This window comes from Gossypium raimondii, chromosome 12 (genome assembly GCF_025698545.1).
Source record: "Gossypium raimondii isolate GPD5lz chromosome 12, ASM2569854v1, whole genome shotgun sequence".
In the NCBI taxonomy this organism is placed as follows: domain Eukaryota; kingdom Viridiplantae; phylum Streptophyta; class Magnoliopsida; order Malvales; family Malvaceae; genus Gossypium; species Gossypium raimondii.
The window spans coordinates 1,221,817-1,242,425 of NC_068576.1; the positions used below are offsets into that span (position 1 = coordinate 1,221,817).

At 31.0% G+C, this 20,609-nt stretch overlaps 3 protein-coding genes across 3 annotated transcripts; all 3 read left to right on the plus strand.

Annotated features, from left to right (window-relative positions):
- Positions 1-4,784: 4,784 nt before the first annotated feature.
- LOC105762667 (heavy metal-associated isoprenylated plant protein 35) lies at positions 4,785-6,293 on the plus strand. Its single transcript, XM_012580481.2, has 3 exons — positions 4,785-4,862; positions 4,977-5,052; positions 5,165-6,293. Exons 1-3 carry the CDS (start codon positions 4,812-4,814, stop codon positions 5,929-5,931), a joined length of 894 nt encoding a protein of 297 aa, XP_012435935.1. The 5' UTR covers positions 4,785-4,811; the 3' UTR covers positions 5,932-6,293.
- Positions 6,294-11,498: 5,205 nt separating this feature from the next.
- On the plus strand, positions 11,499-13,513 carry LOC105762668 (bifunctional protein FolD 2). Its single transcript, XM_012580482.2, has 6 exons — positions 11,499-11,693; positions 11,791-11,974; positions 12,121-12,278; positions 12,369-12,581; positions 12,982-13,213; positions 13,409-13,513. Exons 1-5 carry the CDS (start codon positions 11,580-11,582, stop codon positions 13,210-13,212), a joined length of 900 nt encoding a protein of 299 aa, XP_012435936.1. The 5' UTR covers positions 11,499-11,579; the 3' UTR covers position 13,213; positions 13,409-13,513.
- A 2,033-nt stretch (positions 13,514-15,546) lies between these two features.
- LOC105762669 (ferritin-like catalase Nec2) lies at positions 15,547-19,650 on the plus strand. The gene is made up of 3 exons (XM_012580484.2): positions 15,547-15,918; positions 17,795-18,032; positions 19,156-19,650. The coding sequence occupies exons 1-3, from the start codon at positions 15,596-15,598 to the stop codon at positions 19,528-19,530; spliced, it is 936 nt and encodes a 311-aa protein (XP_012435938.1). The 5' UTR covers positions 15,547-15,595; the 3' UTR covers positions 19,531-19,650.
- Positions 19,651-20,609: the final 959 nt, after the last annotated feature.

Below are 20,609 nucleotides of genomic sequence, written 5' to 3' on the forward strand. Positions count from 1 at the left end.
AAGTTTAAATTATAATTTTTATATTATAAGCATGAATACGTGTTTGGGATTATTATGGTCAAAATTTTATTATATTATAAATCTTAGAAAAATTATTATAAAAATAATTTTTGTATTTTATAAAGTTATAATAAAAAATTTATATTATTTAAATCTTAAAATATTTTAAATTTATGGTCAAAAGGTTTATTATAAAAATAATTTACATGGTCTAAAATTAACTTATTTATGTGTTCATATTATATGTTATAAAAATAACATGCTTATTCAAAAAAAAAAATTATAGTTTTATTATCATAATTTATTTGTAAAAAATCTAAAATTATGACAAAAAATATATTATTTATAAGAAGTGTTATGAAAATTATTGGATAATTTATAATTGTTTTATAAAAGTTATATATTATAAACTTTATATTAGTTTTTTCTTCAGCATAGTTTTTCTCCAAATTAAGTTTGTATAAATTCTTATAATTAAAGCTACTATTTACACCATGAACTTAAATAATATAGGGTAGAACTTGATTATACAAAAACAAAAGATTTTCTTGCATCATATCATGAGTTATGATATTATTTGAGAAAATGGAGTTAGACACAAGCATTAAAAGCGATTAGCGAACTCTTTAATTTGAGACATTCAAAGTTTCAAAGTGTGGCTGAGAGGACATTTGTTGTTCTAAAAGAATTATTTCTTATATTAACATCTTATTAGTATAGCATAAAAAAATAAGATTAGATCGTACTAGCATGTTGCATATTTCATAATTTTATTCATAGGTGGATTTGGGATGATTCATATTTCGAAAGTACATGGAAGAAAGATATCTTGATAACTTTAATGATATCAATTCAAATGATGATGAGCTCGATCAAGGACCAATATTTAATGAAATGAGTTTACTTTAAATATTAAAGAGGAATAACCCAATAAATATGAAACACTAGAAAAGTAAGATAAAATTGTATATAATGTTTCTTTTTCTTGTTAATTTTATTAGTAATCGTATTATCAATTATTTTTCAAGATTAACATGATACATATAATGATTTGATTTTAATTTTTGTTATTTTTTAATTTTTTTATCGTGGTAATAATTTTTAATAGTAATTAATAAAATTTTTTAAAAATAACTATATAATTACAATTTGTACTACTAAACATGATATAAGAAATTAAAATGTAATTACACTCCATCAGTCAAACGCGTTTAGAGAATTACAATTTTTGTAATTACAAGAGAGTGTAATTACCACCCTTGTAATTGCACTTTTATTCAATTACTCTATCTTGTCTAAACACCTTTAAGGTTAAAAAATAGTGCTAATTAAATACTTAATCTAATAGCATCGGTCATAGAATATTACATCTTTAAATTATGTGTTTTGTCTTGTTAAAGGTTGAGCAAAAAAATTGAGAAAACCAAAAAATCAATTCGACCAATGTATTTGGTTCGGTAATGGGTTGATGTTATCACTCAAAACGTACAATTCAGTTCGGGTTTAATTTTTCATATGAAATCCGTTTTATTTAAATCAAATTGGATAAAAAATCTACGGAATTGTCCTAATAGAATAGTTATTATTATTATTATTATTAAAATTAGATACGATCATAGAAAAATTAAAGTTAGGAAAATATTTCATAAAAGGTTATGAAAGTGTAGTTTTATATTATAGTAAGTGAAATTTTTTAAGTTTAATAATTATAATTATAAGCATATGCATAATTCTAAATTTAAAAAATAGTTTATGAAATTTTATAATATTTTATTTATAAAAGAAATAATTATTTACAAGTTGTCAATTATATATATTTGATTGTTAAAAATTTAATCAATTATGCAATGACCCAGTTATAATTAATCGAAACTAATAATTAATTAAACTAGTTGAAAGAAATGACACAACCAAATAGGTATACGAATGATTTAATATTAATTTTTTAACAACTTGAATAATTTAACTTAAAATATTTTTTAAATAGTGTTATGGATCATTATGATATTAATTTAATTATTTAATTCACTTTGTACATGTATAAATGAATATAGAGCATGTATTATGTTGTGAAAAATCAATAATTATAATAATTGATTTTTTGGTCCAAAATAAGGTGATATTGATTTTTTTACAAGGCCCAAATTTGCTAAATACCAATCGAACCGTAATTATTGGTTTTGAATATTCGATTTTTATTCAATATGGTTGCGATATCAAAAGTTAAAAATTAAATAGAACAGCTCGATTCAATTTTTATCCAAAAATAGAACTGAACTGAACCGAACTGAATACACTTTTAATTAAAAGATTATTTTAAAATTTTAGACGATAGTGTTATTATTTATTTTATTAACATGCTCGTAGATCAAATATTAAATTTTGTGGCTTAATATATTTTGGTTTAATTTTAGTATTAGTCCTTATACTTTATGAAAGTTGTGGATTTAGTCTTTTGCTTTAATTTGATCATTTTAGTCTTTGTGCTTTTTGTATTGGTCCACTTTAGTCCTTGTATTTTTGAATTTTGAAAATTTGAGTCCAAACCTAAATAGTAGTAGTTAAACATGTTTAGTTAAATTCAATTACTAGTCATGTACTATGCACACAATTGCAGATTTAGTCCATATTCTCCACTTGAATCATTTTAAGTCCCTATACTTTTCGAATTTTGAAATTTCAATGTTGACGCAAATGGTGTGTGGCTAGACCATGCGATATAGCCCGGGCCGTGTGGCCAATCATGTAACTTTCAAAATGATTTCACACAGCTGTGTAAAGAGACCGTGTGCGGCACATGGCCTTGTGACAACCCGTGTGCACCCAAAATGACCCCTAATGCAAACCAATTCAACATCCATTTCTTGGACGCCAAACCAAAATTTTTCCAATCACTTTCACATGGTTAAAACACATTCAAACATATAAAAAAACATGCCAATAACAAACCCTAAGTGCCCATCCATTGTATACTTATTGGTACCACAACAAAACATTCAAACATACATATTGCAATAGGAATTTCAACATTTAATTGCTTCTACATATGCTCATTGTAACACCCTTTGCTCGACCCAATCGTTGGGTCTGAGCTATAGAATACTACACTCGTTGCCAAAGTAACAATGAACGAAAATATACTCAATTTATGTTCTTATACATTAAATATGAGAAAAAACATGCATATGATATGATATAAAACAATTCTGGGTCTTACACGAACTTACGAAAGCTTTTATGCTAACCCGAGCTTGAACTAGGACCAAATTGTGAAGTTTTAAAATTCTTGAATCGATGTCGTGACTTCGTTATCTCCTCGTTGCAGTGTGGTCATCTCATGAGTCACGTCACGAATATATGCATGTGAACGCTACGACGTCACTCTCTATCAGACAACATTGCGACGTCAAAAGCCCGTCATCACAACGTTGCCCTATTTTTGGCAAAAATACACATTTGATACCCAATTCAATTGTATCAAACCATTTCCTAAGTGTTTCATTCAACCTTACACAAGAATTAAGCTATTAGACCAAGTCAATGACTACCAATTCAAGCATCTAATCATTTAATCCAACCAATCTTTAACATACAAGCCAACAATTTAGCGTTTAAACATATTTAAATCCATTTCACCTATCCACGCCAAAAATGCTTTCATTACAATCTCAAAACAAGTTCATTTTACCTATTGGAAACTAAACCATTCAATGAGTTTGACTAAGCTATAAAGCATGTTTAACATTTAGCTTACCATTCCTACATCCTTAATCCAATTTAACTAATACATATAGTCTAATTGATAGCTTAAACATACCAAAACATTCAAAAGCAAAATCACTATTTATATAGCATCAAACTTAACCAAAATATGTACCATTAAGTTATATACCAAATGGTATGATCAAAATCAACCATTACCACAACTAACATAAGACTTTCATTTCAAAATGATAATTTGTATACTAAAAGCCCTTATATACATGCATGCCACATAGCCTAGAGGTCAAATTGAACATATAACTACCGTCTGAAGATACTGTATGCTCCTTATCCCTTGCCTTTTCCCTAGTGCTTCAGCTATTGGAAGTAGTTCTAAGGATGGAGTGAGTTTGGTGTCCTCCACGATTTTTTTACCTTAGTGTCACCACTTATGGGGTGTTGTTTCATTGTCCATTTCTCATCTTTTAATTACTCAATCTTTTGTCAGTACCGATGCATTAACCCGAGATCTCTCTGATCTAATGGTTGAAGCCTCCTCTATTAGGTTTGGTGTTATTTGTGTGAGTCTCGATTGGAGGATATTGATCTTTTATTTGCTTTAGGGTTGTTTTGTTTAGCCTATAAGATTTAAGATGATTTATGGCCTCTGTTACTATTATTTTCAAATACCCAATTTGTTGCGCTCGTTGTGCTTTTAGTAATGAAGTTTTATTGAATCCCAACATTTGGTTTAGCGGTACTAGACATTGACCCAAAGACTCAGTTTGTGAGCTTGGATTGTAGGGCGTTTGTTTGTGATGTTTGAGTTGACATTAATTTACCCCTCTTAAATTCAGGGACTCAAATGATAAATGTAAAAAGAAAAACTTTTATTTGAAAAAAAAAACATAAAAAATTGAAAGTCACGTGATTAAGCTAAGGCCGGAAGTAAGAGTTCCACGCCGAATAATATTGCACTGTACATCATATTTTCAGTTCCATTTTTCTCCTATAAATATAATCATTTCTCATTTTATTCTATAAAGAGGTTTTTGGTCCCCTTCTCTCAACACTTTCCTTCCCCCCTCCCTCCACTCTCTCACTCAGAGATGGCTACTAAAGCTGCTGATGAAGAACCTGTTGGAGCACTGAAATATAAGGTGAGACATATACATACATATATACTAATGGGTATTTCATCTTTTGCTCATATTTGATGCATTTAATGTTAATTTTCTAAATTAGTCCCCCCCCCTTTCTTTACTGTTTTATAGACATGGGTCTTGAAAGTCCTCATCCATTGTGAAGGCTGCAAGAAGAAAGTCAAGAAAGTTCTTCAAGCCATTGATGGTACGTCGTACATACATATATACAGATATATGTATGTACGTATTTCATAAGAAATGGAGATACTGTTTTTATTTCAGTCTCTTTTTGTTTCACTTTTAATTATTCTTTTCAGGTGTTTATGAGACGAAAATAGATTCTCAACAGCACAAGGTGACAGTCACTAGCAGCGTCGATGCAGAAACACTCATCAAGAAGCTGACCAAGTCTGGGAAATACGTTGAGCTTTGGCCGGAATTAAAGCCTGAGAAGAAAGACAAAAAGTCTGGGAAAACAAATGACAAGCAAAAAGACGGCGGAGAAAAAGCTGGTGATGATGACCATGGTCCAAAGAATAATTCAGCAGAGAAGAAGCCTGAACCAGCCGCTGCCAAAAATGGCGGTGTTGGTGGCGATAAAGGTTCTGCTAAAGATAACCAGCATCCAAAAGGGGACCAAAAGGGAGGTAAAAGCGAAGAACCTGACCCTACCCAAAGTACTGCTGCTGGTGGTAAAAAGAAGAAAAAGAAAGGGCAGAAAAGCAACCCTGGTCCCAACGGTGATACACCACCACCACCCAGTGAGACTCAGTCAGCCATGGCAGTGGCACTCCCAGTCCCAGTCCCAGACCATACCTCACCACCACCAGCACCACCACCCAATGCTTCAATCGATCTAAATCCTCCAAATCAACCAATGTATCCTTACACACCTATGTACTATGGACCTCCATTTTGTGGGGTAAGTTACAACACCATTTACCCTAGCTCAAGCTCTTCATATTATGCTCCCACCATGCATTCAAATCCATACGGACCACCAGCTACACCGTCTGATCCAATCAATAAATTCAGTGAAGATGATTCTTACGATGACGATGAGAGTGGCTGCTCAATCATGTGAACGTTGAAAAAATGGGGTACATGCAGAGAAGAATTTTGTGTTAATGAAGAGGGAGGATATAGGAAGGGATTAATTTTGTAAGATGCAAAAATAATTTTAAAAAACAAAAATATCAAAAGGGGTACTTTATGCTTAGGGAGAAATAAAAAGCTGTTTCTGCTTTTTATTGGGGTTTGTAGGGTTTTTATAGTTATTAGGTTGTCTTTATTTATGTTGTCTGTCTGTAATATTTTTGCTACTGTTTTTGGGGTTTCGTTATTAAGCACTATAAAAGCCCTTTTAAAGGGGTATTGTAGGGCCTGAAGAAAAAAATCTCTCACTTCCCCCTCTTTGTTATTTTATAAAAAGAAGAATTTTGTTCATCTTGCCTCTCTCTCTCTCTTTCTATCTCAGTTTCCCCTATAAAAGCTCTCATTTTTGAAATATAAAAATAAAAGTAGGACCAAAATCCAAATATATGAATAGTATAGGGAGTAAAGCACATTTTAACCAAATATATATTATATTAAGAAATGCTTAAAGATGTAGTTTTAGGAAGCTATTTTAATTATATATATATATATATTGTTTTGGTTAAGACATGCTTGTATTGTATGTATGTCTTTTGCTTTCAACGCTAAGGGGATATTAGTAGGTTCCCATTTCTCCCTAAAGAAAGAAAATTTAGGTTTAATTTGAAAAATTGTCTATTTGTTTTTGTTGTTTAATCCTTTAACCCTAAACTTTAGCTAATTAGGCACTTAAAATGCTCGAAAACCCATGTTTGGATTCCGATGATTATGTATGTACGGTACCTCACATAACAAAGAGATAAGCTTTTGTTTCAATTACCTTGAAAAAAAAGGGGGGAAGGTACAACCTTAAAAACCGGTTAATTGCACCAAACATCCTTAAATTATTGTTTAAATTTTCAAAACGCTTTAATTAAATACTAAAAAATATAACCGTTGATTTAGGTGTTAAATGGTAGTTTGGATATATTGCAAAGCATATTCAAAACACACTAATCAAATTGTAAACGTGATTATATTTAACTCGCCAAGTACAAAAACATTTACAATTCGATCCAAATAATTTTAATATATTTCATATCAGATTTAAGCTAGCATTTAATGCCCAAACTAATTGTTAAACTGATGGAAGGTTAGGTTTAGATTGATGTGAAACTGATAATTTAAGGATTCAATTAAAATATTTTAAAATCCATAGACCAATTTAAAATCTAAACCCTAGTTTAAGGTTGCCTGTTTCAATTAACCCAATAGGTCATAACAGAATTTTGGCGATATCCCCCATTCCACATCTTTACCTTTTATCTTGAAGCAGAATTTCCATGGTGGATTATACCTACTTTTTACAAATCTTGAAAGGGAAAGTTGGGGAATATACGTATATAATACAATACCTATGCATAATTCATCATTCCTCAGTGTTTGAATTATTGGTTACTTCAATCCATCATTCTCACCATTCCCACTCATTAATTAAGGAGGTTCTTGTCAAGCTTAATCACATGTTGCACTGTAAATATATTTTTGTCACTCTTCTCTATCGAATAAACTAAGGGTTTCTTTGAACGAGCGTTTAGCTTTCTTTTTGTCTCACGCTACAGTATCTAAACTCATTGTCCACCGTACATCCAAAAAGACCCTAAGATTAAAATCAAACCCACCATTTTTAGAATTATAAGATAAGAAGTTGGTTTCACAATAGTAACAGAAAATAAAGTTAGAACAACATATACTATTCAAATATTTGGCATTTACACCCTTTAGATGTCAAAGATGGAATGATAGCATGCATGATGCTGATATTTTGGGACCCTCTTACCGGACAATGATTTATAAAATCTAGACAAGAACCCACCCTTATTAATTTGTCTCTATCCCAATTCCATCACTTAGTAGTTTATTTTATTTTTGTGCAAAGAACACAGCTTGTTTGATTCCCTAAAACCCTAAAAAATCAAACCTCCTAATAATGATCATGAATTGCAGCTTGTTAGAAGATTCACATACTTTCCGCCAACCTTTGAACGCAATTAATCTCTCTCTTTCTAACCAATAATTTACTTTTATTACCATGTAAAAACCAAACTTCATCAACAACCCCAACGATATGATTACATGTTATAAAATTAGGGTTTTGGGAAAATGCATTCAATTAACCCAGTTGAAGCTCATTTATTTATATATAAAAAAATGTGATTGGGGTTGAGATACATATGGTGACAAAATGCATGGCAAGTTGAGAGGAAATGAAAGGGTAGTAGGTGTAGTAATGTTAGGACAAGATGAAGATATTGTAAGATTTTTTGATTTGAAAGCCAGAAAAATGGAAAATGGAACTGCTAATCTGCAGGACAGTTCATTATAACGATGGAGAAAAATAATTTTAGTGCAGAGGGGAATCTTAGTTCAAAACCAGACACGTCATCTGTTTTCTTTGGGGGGCTGTTTATTAACTTAATTAATCATTCTTATTAAGTTACTAATATTAGTAGGCATTGCAATGCCCAGTTTTAGTAGCCAAATGGAATGATTAAGGTAATTGTTGAAAGAATTTTTTATTCAATTAATCCCGAGAAACATGCAATAATTTACGGCTAATCATTCATTAATTGCCAACAAAAATTAAAGTGAAACATAAAAGCTAGAATTGGACATGGAAATAACATCTGCTTACACTTTATTTGTCTCTTAAAATTACTTTTATTTTTTTTCCCTATTTTATAAAATTTTAAAAAAAGAAAACATTCTAACATACATGCTTATGGATCACAAGTGATGGAAATATATATGTGTGTGGGGGTGACAACATAATATTAATCCATATCTGAGTAGATACATATTTTATAAGGTTGAACTTTGGGGTATTTTAAAATGGACTATTTGTTCTACTCAGCAAAGGATATAAACGGGCCACGATTAAGATAGCCAATCCGAATGTGGTCAGTTGGAAGATTCAAGTATCACTGTACTTAGAAGGGTTCAACGGATTTGGTATATACCTAGAGATAGAGGTGGATACAGGGGGCCCCCTAAAATAGAAAATTTCTATTTAGGCCCTTTAAATTTTTTTAAAATTTTAAATTAGTAAATGTAAAATTGTACTTTGGCCCCCCTGAAATTATAAAAATTCGATCTAATCTTTTAAAAATTATAAATATATAGGCTATAAAAAATTAAAATTTCATTCGCCCCTGCCTAAAGAAGATAGCACTATTGCAGATCAATTGGCTAAGCTAAGTTTAGCGTGGCAATCAAGTTTACAAGTCTTTGATAAGGCTCTTGATGAAGTTTTAGAGGCTATACAATAAGACAAAGCGCGTGGTACTTTTGAGAATTATAATTTGATGTAAATTTGTTTCCTCATATATGATGATTGCACATGATAAGACTCAAATCTGGATAGTCAATGATCCAAGGTTTTAACATTTGCCACTAATGTCAATACCTCATTATCAATCCAATAAAGAGTCACGAATTATTAAAGTTGATCTTAAATAATGTTTTAAAAATTAGAACAGTGGTCGAACCGGTCACACGATCAACTTTTCTTTTGATCATCAATCCAACAGTAACTAAATAAACAAATAAAAAAATTCGTAAAGCTTGTTAATACCCAAATAAACTCACATGAGAATGAGATCCTGGAGCTAGTCAATCAACGAGCAACATATGAACAACCCATAAATTTCAATTTTTTATCGGTTATGACCTTTTTCACGCATGCTTTTATTCTATTGTCATCTTTAATTTTGTTTCCTCTTTATTAAAATATTAACTTAATTATCAAACAACATCTCTACCTCTTAACTCACTTTTATTTTGTAATTCACGCACCATAAAATTCAACTCAACAATCACATAACCAAACTCAACCTATTTCCCCAGCCCAACAAGAAATGACCTCAACAAAACTTAATTAAAAATCATTTAAAACAGGTATAAACTTGATTAATTATTGATTTTTATCTCGACTTTTAATTTTTAATGGTTTCGAGTAGTTCGCTCGTAAGTCAGTTCGATTCCCTATTTAGAACTAGTATATCAATTTATTTCTGATCCAACCGACCGGACTATCTAATCTAATTCGATTCCAACAACACTAATATTAAATTATTGGGTAAACTACTAAAATAGTCACTTTCGTTTGCCTTAGGCTACATTTTAATCACTTATGTTTGAAATGTTACGTTTTAGTCACTTACGTTATCATGTTGTAACATTTTAGTCACTGAGTCATTAATTGCCAACAATGGTGTAACGGTAAGCTGGTGTGGCATGTTAAATCATCATTTCAAACAAAAATTTTAGGGTAAATTCTACAATTGATCCCTATATCTTTTTATTTTAAACAATTTTAAAATTTTATTTTAAGTTCTTTTAACTTTTTTTTTTCCATTCTTTTCTGCTTCTCCCTCTATTTCCCTCCCTTGTTCATTTCTTTTAACATAGTTTTTTAATGTTTTCCATTTGTAACTAGTTCACAAGCTTGCCTCACTCAAAAAAATTAAATTGTTCAAAAAAATGAAAATTAGCAAAACTACGTTGAAAGAAATGGAGAAAGGAGGAAAACAAATGGAGAAGCATAAGAGAATGGAAAAGAAAGAAAGTTAAAAAAACATAAAAGAAAAAAATTAAACTGCTCCAAACGAAAAAATATGAGGACCGATTGTATAAATTAACCTAGAATTTTTGTTTGAAATGATGATTTAACGTGCCACATCAGCTTATTGTTACACCGTTAACAGAACCTAACGGCTCAGTGACTAAAATGTTACAACATGATAACATAAGTGACTAAAACGTAACATTTCAAACATAAGTGACTAAAATGTAACATGAACCAAACAAAAGTGACTATTTTAGTAGTTTACCCTAAATTATTTATATTAAGGGCCCATACTGTATAAGAGCTTGACTTTGGGCTTGAGCGTTAATGGGTTACGCTGGACCCAAATATAAAATTGCTAGCATTTTAAAATTAGTTAAAATTTTGTCATTAGTCCCTATACTTTGTGAAAGGGGTGGATTCAGTCTCTATACGTTAATTTGATCATTTTTTAGTCATTATATTTTTTATATTTTAAAATTTCAGTTCTCACCAAGTGATAATTGTTAAGTTTTTCTATTTTCAAAATTCGAGGAGGCAAACATATTGATCATATCCTTATAGTAGAGGGACCTGCAAGGTATATCCACCAAAATTTTTGTGTTGTAAGAAAATGATAAATGATAAATTAACAACTTGACCTTGTACTTTTTATAAATTTGAAATTTAGTCCATATACTTTTATTTTTAAAGTAAATTCTTGCGCTGAAAATTAAATCCCAGATATTTACTAGCATTTTAGAAACACGCTATTGTGTCCAAAGATTGCAAAAAGATAAGTCTTAAGTTTTTCAAATCCTGACGCTTGGATGTATGTATAAAAATCTGAACTACAAGGGACAAAAATGGAAAATGAAAGAACGAGCGGGCGGGTCCTCGAGATTCGGCCCGAGAGACAGAATCCAAAAAGGCCAGGTGTCAGCAGCTGCGTGCCTTAACCGAAGTGGTATGAGTGAGGTGGTTTTTGGTGATGAAGTCTTTTACGAGTCGTTGAAGCCAAATCTTAGACCGCTCATCATTCACCGCAAAAAATGGCATCGCCATCTGATCGTAAAGCTACCATTATCGACGGCAAAGCCATCGCTCAGACGATCAGGTCTGAAATCGCCGACGAGGTCCGTCATCTCTCCCAGAAATACGGCAAGGTAATGGTTGCATTGACTTTGATTTGGCGAAGGGCACCCATTAATTTGATTTCATTTATTAAGGAGTGATTGGTAAAGTTGATAACATCCTGATCAGGTGCCGGGCCTAGCTGTTGTAATTGTTGGGAACAGGAAAGATTCTCTAAGCTATGTGGGAATGAAGAGAAAAGCCTGTGCTGAAGTTGGGATTAGATCTTTTGATATGAATCTCCCTGAAGAAGTACTTGAATCCGAGTTGATCAGCAAAGTTCACGAGCTAAATGCAAATCCTGATGTACATGGTTCGTTAATTTTGCTTTATTGTTATTTATAGATCCATTACTTTTAAGTATCTTAGCTTTATTGTAATTTGTAGCTCAACTGCTTATATGGAGGTTTCCTGTGTATATATATATATTAATTATGTATTGTTTTGATGAATTCATAGGCATATTGGTTCAGCTTCCTTTACCAAAGCACATAAATGAAGAGAAAGTTTTGGGTGAAATCAGTCTTGAAAAAGATGTAGATGGTTTTCACCCTTTGAATATCGGCAAACTTGCGATGAAAGGCCGAGAACCCCTTTTTCAACCTTGTACTCCCAAGGCAATCTTACAATGCTGTCAAATCTTGTATGATTTAGCCTTTGTTCTTTTTGCTAAGATGGTATGTAATTGTTTCCCCTTTTCTCTACAGGGGTGTCTTGAACTGCTATCTCGAAGTGGTGTAAGTGTAAAGGGAAAAAATGCTGTTGTTGTGGGTCGAAGTAACATAGTTGGATTGCCTGTTTCCTTGCTGCTTCTCAAGGCTGATGCTACTGTTACCATTGTTCATTCACGTACACCAGATCCCGAAAGGCTAGTTCGTGAAGCTGACATTGTTATAGCTGCAGCAGGACAAGCTATGATGGTAATTCGATTTTTGGTTGCGCAAACATTTTGAAGTTTTCTGTACTGGTTTAGCCTAGTCAATTATTCATCCTTGCTTTGCTTCTCCCATTAAATTTTAGCATTTAGGCTTAGTTTATAGCTTAAGTTTGTTGAGTAATAGTGTTGGTCCTCTTAGATTATGACATGATTGTGAATTACAAGAAAGCACTTTACTCTAAGCACTCCACGACACCAAATATCCATAATATAACCTTGTCTGGAAAATTGAAATGTAATGAAAGTGAACCTTAATAATTGTTTGCTTTGCTGTGGGTTAAATGATTGATCCTCAAATCCTTTTGGGGCTTCATCATTTATATTTACTTTGGTTATTTTGTAATGGTATGGTTTGGCCATAAGTTATTCTAATTGACTTCCAGATCAAAGGCAGTTGGATCAAACCTGGTGCTGCGGTTATTGATGTTGGAACCAATGCCGTCGATGACCCAACTAAGCGATCGGGATACAGGTTAGTGGGAGACGTGGATTTTGAAGCAGCATTTAGGGTTGCTGGATGGATAACACCTGTTCCTGGTGGCGTTGGCCCGATGACAGTCGCAATGCTGCTCCGGAATACCTTAGATGGTGCAAAGCGTGTGATTGAGGAATGAGGTATCTCATTTCCATCACTTGTTTACTTCATAATAAAATTTGCTTAAGTTTAACCTCTGAGTTGCATCTCTGACTTCAAACAAAAAAAAGTGTAAGGAATCATTGCCTCCCTCCCATACTCAAAAAGTGTAATAGAAATCAATTTCAGAAAGCTTTACAGAGCTGTTTTAGGACTTGGGATTTTGTCTGTTGCAGGTTTAAACATGTTCACCTTTTCTTTCCATGAAGGTTCCAAATATGCTGTCAGTTTCTGTATTTAAGCATAGGTTAATTAAAATTTCTTACCTTTTCGATTTAAAATTTCAAGTTAAATAATTTATATTGTTAATATTTGTCATCAAAATTTGTTTACTATGTATTTGCTTCTGGAGATGATATGCTTTTATGGATGCATTAATGGCAAATTTTGATGGTAATACTATTTCATATCTGAGTTTGTTCAGTTTGGTACCCACATCATTGCATGGTGGTCAGATTAAATGGCACCGTCTGTGTGCTCTAAAACAGAAGAATTAGAGATTAAGGTTAAACCCAGGTACCAAAAAAAAAAAAAAAAAAAAATTCAATCTACAAAATTGTGAATGTTTTATATTCAAGAAATATTGGAAGTACAAAAATGAACTGTGATGGAACACTGGTCTACATTGGATCACACTTGCCCGTAGAACTAATCATTTTTCTAGGTATTCAATATCATACTTAGTTATGTTATTAAATATTCTTAGATTATTATTGACTTTTTCATTCTATAAAATTTGACATATTTAAGCATAGGGACACTACTGTGATGGTAGAGTAGTCTAGAAATAGATAAGAATGAATATTTAAGTTTAGATAAGAATGTGGGATTGAATTCTTAAGAAAGAAACTTAATTTCTACAGAAATCCTTTATTAGGAGTGTGGGTTTTCTTTTATATTAATGGGATCACTCGAAATGGAAGAAAAATTCTGATTTATTTAATGTAAGAAATCAATTTTACGTATTTCTCTACTACATTATTTCATATCTCCTTTCTCAAATAAATAAATATAAATCGAGGAAGAGAGATGATCATTTAAATTTAAAAAATATATGTTACATTTCTTGAACGATACTAATTTGAGTACAAAAAACCAAATCTAGGAATCTAGATCATCAATCTATTTTCGGGTAAATTACACTAAAAGTCATTCAATTATCAGTAACTTTTTGGTCATTCAACTATGAAAAATAACAAAATGGGTCACTCGACTATTCAAATTTGTCATTCTGGTTACCAGTTGGCTAACTGTGACAATTTTTAAAAATTGGCTTAATAACAACTTTACCCCTCAACATTTATACATTGTGTCAATTTAGTCTTGATTTTACAAAAAACCTAATCCTCAACATTTGCACATTTTGTAATTTGGTCTTTTTTGCACTTTGGTTCAGCTTTGCGACCCTTTCGCTTAAAAAGTTTAAAAAACAAATTTATCAGCTAAATTGGATTGAAAATATACAAAAAAATGAAAATACTAAAAATTTTAAGATAATAATTAGCACATTTTGTAGTTATTTTAAAATGAACATTCAATGTTACAAAGAAAAACAAAAGTATAAAAAAGACCAAAGTGCACAATGTATAAATATTGAGGGTTAAATTTTTTAAAAATCAAGACGATATCGGCTAATATTGAGGTTGCCCCTACTGTATAATTAAAGAGTTAGTAGTCACACGTTTTTTTTAGTTGAATAGGCAAGGATGGGGGAATAACCAAGTTGGCCAATGTTTCTACAAATTGCTTGATCTGGACGTCTTTTCTACTTTGAATTTTTGGTGCATTTCATATAGTCATTTAACTAGAAAACCAACCCTACCACCACCTCCTGCTAAGTTTCATCCATTTATTGCTTCCCATTGGGATTTAAAAATTTGATTAAAAAATTCTTTTATAATTAAAATAAATAATATTATATGAGAGTATTTAGGCGTTTCACTTTAAAAGAAAATCAATAAAATACGTGTTAATTACACTATAAAACTTTTAATTTACATGAATAACCTAAATCATTAATTTTTTTTAAAAAAGTCGAATCACTTTTCTTTAATGAAAATATTAATTAGTACATTAATTTTTCAACGATGTTGGTGTGACAACTTATGTACGTGATTCCCAAAATGGAAAGTAACGTTAAACTTATCATTATATGAAGAAGTAAATGAAAATGAGAATTCAACTATAGCACACGTACACGCCACTTGCAGAGAAGTAATGAAGCAATTAATATTACCCCCAACATACATGGAACCTATAGTATACCAAAATTTCTCCCATCTTCTTCTCTATAAAAGCACACTAACACAGCCGCTGATGAACATCAACCCCATTTTGAATTTAGTATAAGCAATTCAAAGAAAATGGCTAACCCATCATGCTTATTGTATGCGTTTCTTTTACTTGTTGCATTTCAGTCTACTATGATGAATGCCAATACTGTTATTCAGCCACCTCAGTGCAGACCAGTAGCTGCTTCCTCCAGAGAAAAGATCATATTCTCTGTGAACTTGCTCTTATATCAAGCGGAGTTTCTTCTCCATGCTTCAGTTGATGCTGGAATCAATGATATATCACCAGGTCTGGTCCAAGGTCCTGATCCCATTGGAGCCACCATTGCTAATTTCAGTAACCCCGTCCGTAGGGTTGTTGAGGAACTTGGTTTAGCTACTGTTGGCCATCTCAGGTTCCGATCTCTTTCATACGTTTCATAATCCTTTTTATTGAGTTTAGGAAATGGTGAAAAGATCTCTCTGATTTCAGCAGATTTATCCCTTAAACATTTACACCCTTTTTTTTTCAATTTGATACCGTGGGATTAAATTTGTTGAAAACACCGAAGGTTAATTTTGTTATTATACCAATAGAGAGTAAGGTAGAATGACAAAAAATCTAAAGACATAATGATAAATTTAGTCCTTAATATTTATATCTTTTCGTTTAGCTCTAATTCTTTTTTGAGCAAGAATTAACTCTCAACTTTTAAAAGAGTCAAATTTGACAAGTAACATTTTAAAAGAGTTGAATTGTTGTTTTTTTAAAAAAACTAACTAAAACATTAAATTCTTAAACAAGGTGACCCGCATGATAATTTGCGTTTATTTCAGGCTAATTTTAAAGCTTTTGAATTTTTTTATGATTTTTGAAAATTTTAATTTCTATAAAATATAAAGTATTTGTCTAGGCAACATATAAAACAAAATAGTCTCACGTCGAGGTATAAATAGATTGCCATATCAATATCGTTAAAAAAATTAGGGTAAACAACACTCATAATCACTAATCTATTGATAAGATTACATTTTAGTCACTTAACTTTAAAAATTATAAAATGACCATCGAACTATTAAGGTATTTTAGATAAATAACCTAAAAAAATAAAAAATTTATAAAAATGACCCTAATACTAGATTATTTAGAAAAATAACCTAGTTTCTACAGTAAAAGTAGGTTCCCCCACCTCAAATGGCAGCACCACCCCAAAATCATTGCATCATCATTACAAAAAATGATAGAAACAAAAAAAAATTAATTTTTTCATAGTGCCGCCACTTCCCAAGGTAGCACCGATATAAAATGTAGTATTTTCAACCGTATTTTTAAAGTTACATGAAAAAAAAATATTTTAATATTTATGGTACCGCCACGTTACTTGGAGACACCAAAATGAAATAAAAAATTATTTTTTGATGCAGCCACATTATTTGGAGGCACCCAAATTGAATAATTACTAATCTATTGATAAAATTACATTTTAGTCAATTTTAAAAAATTATAAAATCATCACTGGTATTATGTTACTAACAGATTTCCTTATCTGGCTGTCAACTTATTGTTTAACCTGTATAATATTTAGCAGCCATGTTTCCAGCTGGGTACGTGACTTAAAATATAGTCATGTCTTCACCTTTTCTTGCCTGAAAAGTGAAGGAGAGAAGTTTATGCTGTTGTTCAACGAAATGAAGAAGAGAAATTAGGTTTTAACATTTTAGAGGTTTATATCAATAGAAAAATCTAGAAAATTCCACATCAGATTTCATCAATTTTTTTTAATTGTTGAATAATTATTTTTTATTTTTTTAAAATTAAATGATTAAAATGTAAATTTATTAATAGTTTAGTAACTATCGGTGTAACTTACTTAAAAATAATAATGTTTTAAACGACATTAAAAAACGATTGGAGTCAAGTTTAACTAAAAAAAGAGCTAAATTAATAAAAGGTGTAAGCATTTAGGGACACGGATCTAGGGGGTTAGCAGGGGCCCCGGCCCCCTAAAATTAAAAAAATTTCTATTTAAGTCTTTTAAAAATTTTAAAATTTTAAATTAGTAAAGATAAAATTGTACTTTGGCCTTTCTTAAAAATGATAAAAATTTGATTTAATCCTTAAAAAATTATAAAAATATAAGCCATTCAAATAATAAAATTACATTTTTATTATCATAAAATTATAATTTAATTTCGATCCTTAAAACATTTTCTGATTTCACCTCTATAAACATTGAAGATTAAATGTGTGATTAAGGGAAAAGTTGAAAAAAGTTTGATTTTTTTTTTCAGGGCTCTCGTACAAGCCGGAATACTGGATGCCCCAATAACACGCCCACAAATGGATGTCAGCGCAGAAGCATATGCCGGATTTGTGAACGTGGCTTTCAATGTCTCTACTTTGACTCCTCCATTCAATATTTACGCCAACACCCCCAGCTTTGTGGCCGCAGCGAAAGGTTTTTCTGCATTTATACAACAATATTACGCCGGAATTATACCTTCGATTGTGGGCAACGTTCAACAGCAGGTAATTTCAATTGAGCTCTTATTAAAAAATTACTTTCAATTGAATTGCTAATGATTTAAAAAATATCAATTCACCCCATTCTTTAATAGAAATCATTAGTCCATCGATTTGATCGTAAAACCGTGGTTGGCTAAAGTTATCAAAAAAACTATCACATGGCAGTATGCTGACTTGAATAAAATATGCATACAGAATGAATCTGAAATAATTATTTGTCTAGATTCATTTTTGATGAGTGCAAAATTAAAAGAACTTCCAAATTTTAAAAATATATAATTAATTATTTAAAAATTCTAAAATATACATAAAAATAAAATATGAAAAAGTTTAAAAGAATTTAAAACGATAAAAAATAAAAATAAAAATAAAATGTGCCGTTAGAATGTACCTAGACAAATAGTTGTTTAGGTTCAACTAAATTTGGACAATCATTTGTCCATATTAATTCTAAATGACTTCAAAATTATAAAAATTTAGAAATTATAAAATATAAAAATTATATAAAAATAAAATGTAAAAAATAAAAAATATTTATTTTTTAAAAATTATTTTATAATTTTGTACATATTTCAATGCATTGTTTAATTCTACTTTTTTTAATAGTTTTAGCCTAAATTTTTAATTATGATGTTTCAAAATTTGTTCAGATTCATTCAATATGTACATTTTAATAATTGTTCTCATATTAGCACCTTGACTTTTTTTTTTCCTAACCTTTTTTACAAAGAAATGTTAGGGACTAACTTGGACAAAAAAAAAATCAAGCCCGAAGGTGCGAACAATTGTCAAGTTTAAGGACTAATTTGGGAAAAAAAGTTCAGGCCCTAATGTGAAATAATTATCAAGTTCAAGGACTAACTTGAAACAAAAAATAATTCAAGCCCTAGTGTGGGAACAATTATCAAGTTCAAGGACTAACTCAAACAACAAACTTTAGATCCTAATATGGAAATAATTACCAAATTCTACCCTAAAAAGCATGTGATTTGTGTATAGGATTTTATATTATTTAAAGAAATTTTCACCGCCTGTTTATAACTTCATTGTATTAATTATTTTTCCTTCTACTTTATTTTTAACATTGACTTCATATAAAATCATTGCCTTCATTTTTCTTATGTAGCTGGTGACTGGAATCGGGCTCAGCCAGTCAGCAGGATTAGGAGTTCTCCGAACACTACTTAACGATGTGATCAATTCAACAGTGCAGCCATACACATTCACAGCGGCGGAGCTCAGCAACCGTACTTCAGAAGTGGTTAACCGGCTTGGGGGATGTGGTGTGAAAGCTGAAGGTTTGATTGTGCCATTGCAACTTGGAGCAGAGAATCGAACTACCAGTAACGTCGTGCCCGGGGATGTCAATTCCCTTGCGTTTGTACGGTTTGAACGTGAGATCTTAAGCATGGTATTTGGAACCGGTAACGCCACCATGCCTGGTGGACTTTTTCCACGTGGTTTCATTGGGTCACTTTATCGACGCAATCGTGACTCATAACTTAGCTAATTAAGAGCTTTTGAAGCTTTGACGATGATAATACTATGTTCTATCATAAATAAAAACCCTTGCATGTAATAAAGAAACACATGCATGCACTATGTATGTGATTTAGCCCTATTTTGTTTTTGCACATCATAACAAAATTGCATGGCGCCCCACCAGGGCATAACGACTGCCACTAGTATACCTCATCTTTCTCTAGAGGGAAAAATGATTTTATTATATAGAATACATTAAAAAAGGGTTAAAAAAGGACTTACACACCATCGATGGGCCTAAAGTGCAACCCTCAATGATGACCTACTATAAACCCTAACTGGTGGCTCAACCCAACAATTGTCGACTATCCACCCCTGTAAAGATGTTAAAATGTTTTTGTAGAAATGATACTAGAATATATAAAGACGTTTGAAGTGGGGACACTTTTCTAAATACAAAAGGACTACCCTCCTCAAAATTCCTCTACCTTTTGCCATGATCCTAGGCATAGGTGGCCCCTAGGCATCCTATCCTGCTAAAGTTGGCAAAACATGCCCAAGCATGAAAACTTGGTCATGTTGATTCGAGCCCGTAATGATTCAAGTTCCAAAAAAATCAAGCTTGTAATAGATTCGAGTTGAAAAATCTCAAGCCGGAGAAAATTTGAGCCCAAGAAAACTTGAACCTGTAACAAATTCAAGCTCAAGATCGATCTAGGTTGAGCCCGAGGTAAATCCAACCCAAAGCCGAAATTTATAATTGAACAAATATAATAGACACTAATAATTAATCTGATTTTATGATATCACTTAAACTAAAAATAAAATATAAATAAATGATATTTTTTATTTTTTTGAAAATTTATCCATAAGCACTGCATACTTATATTAAAATTTTATTAATAGGAAAAGTAATTAATAATATTTTTAATATTGAGTTATAAAAAGAAATAAAATTTTAAAAATATTAATTTAATATAAAATATTTTAATACTATAATTATATATGTATAATATATATAATTATTAAAATATATAAAATAAAATTTAATGATAATATAAAATATATAATGATACAATTAATTAATCTAATAATACA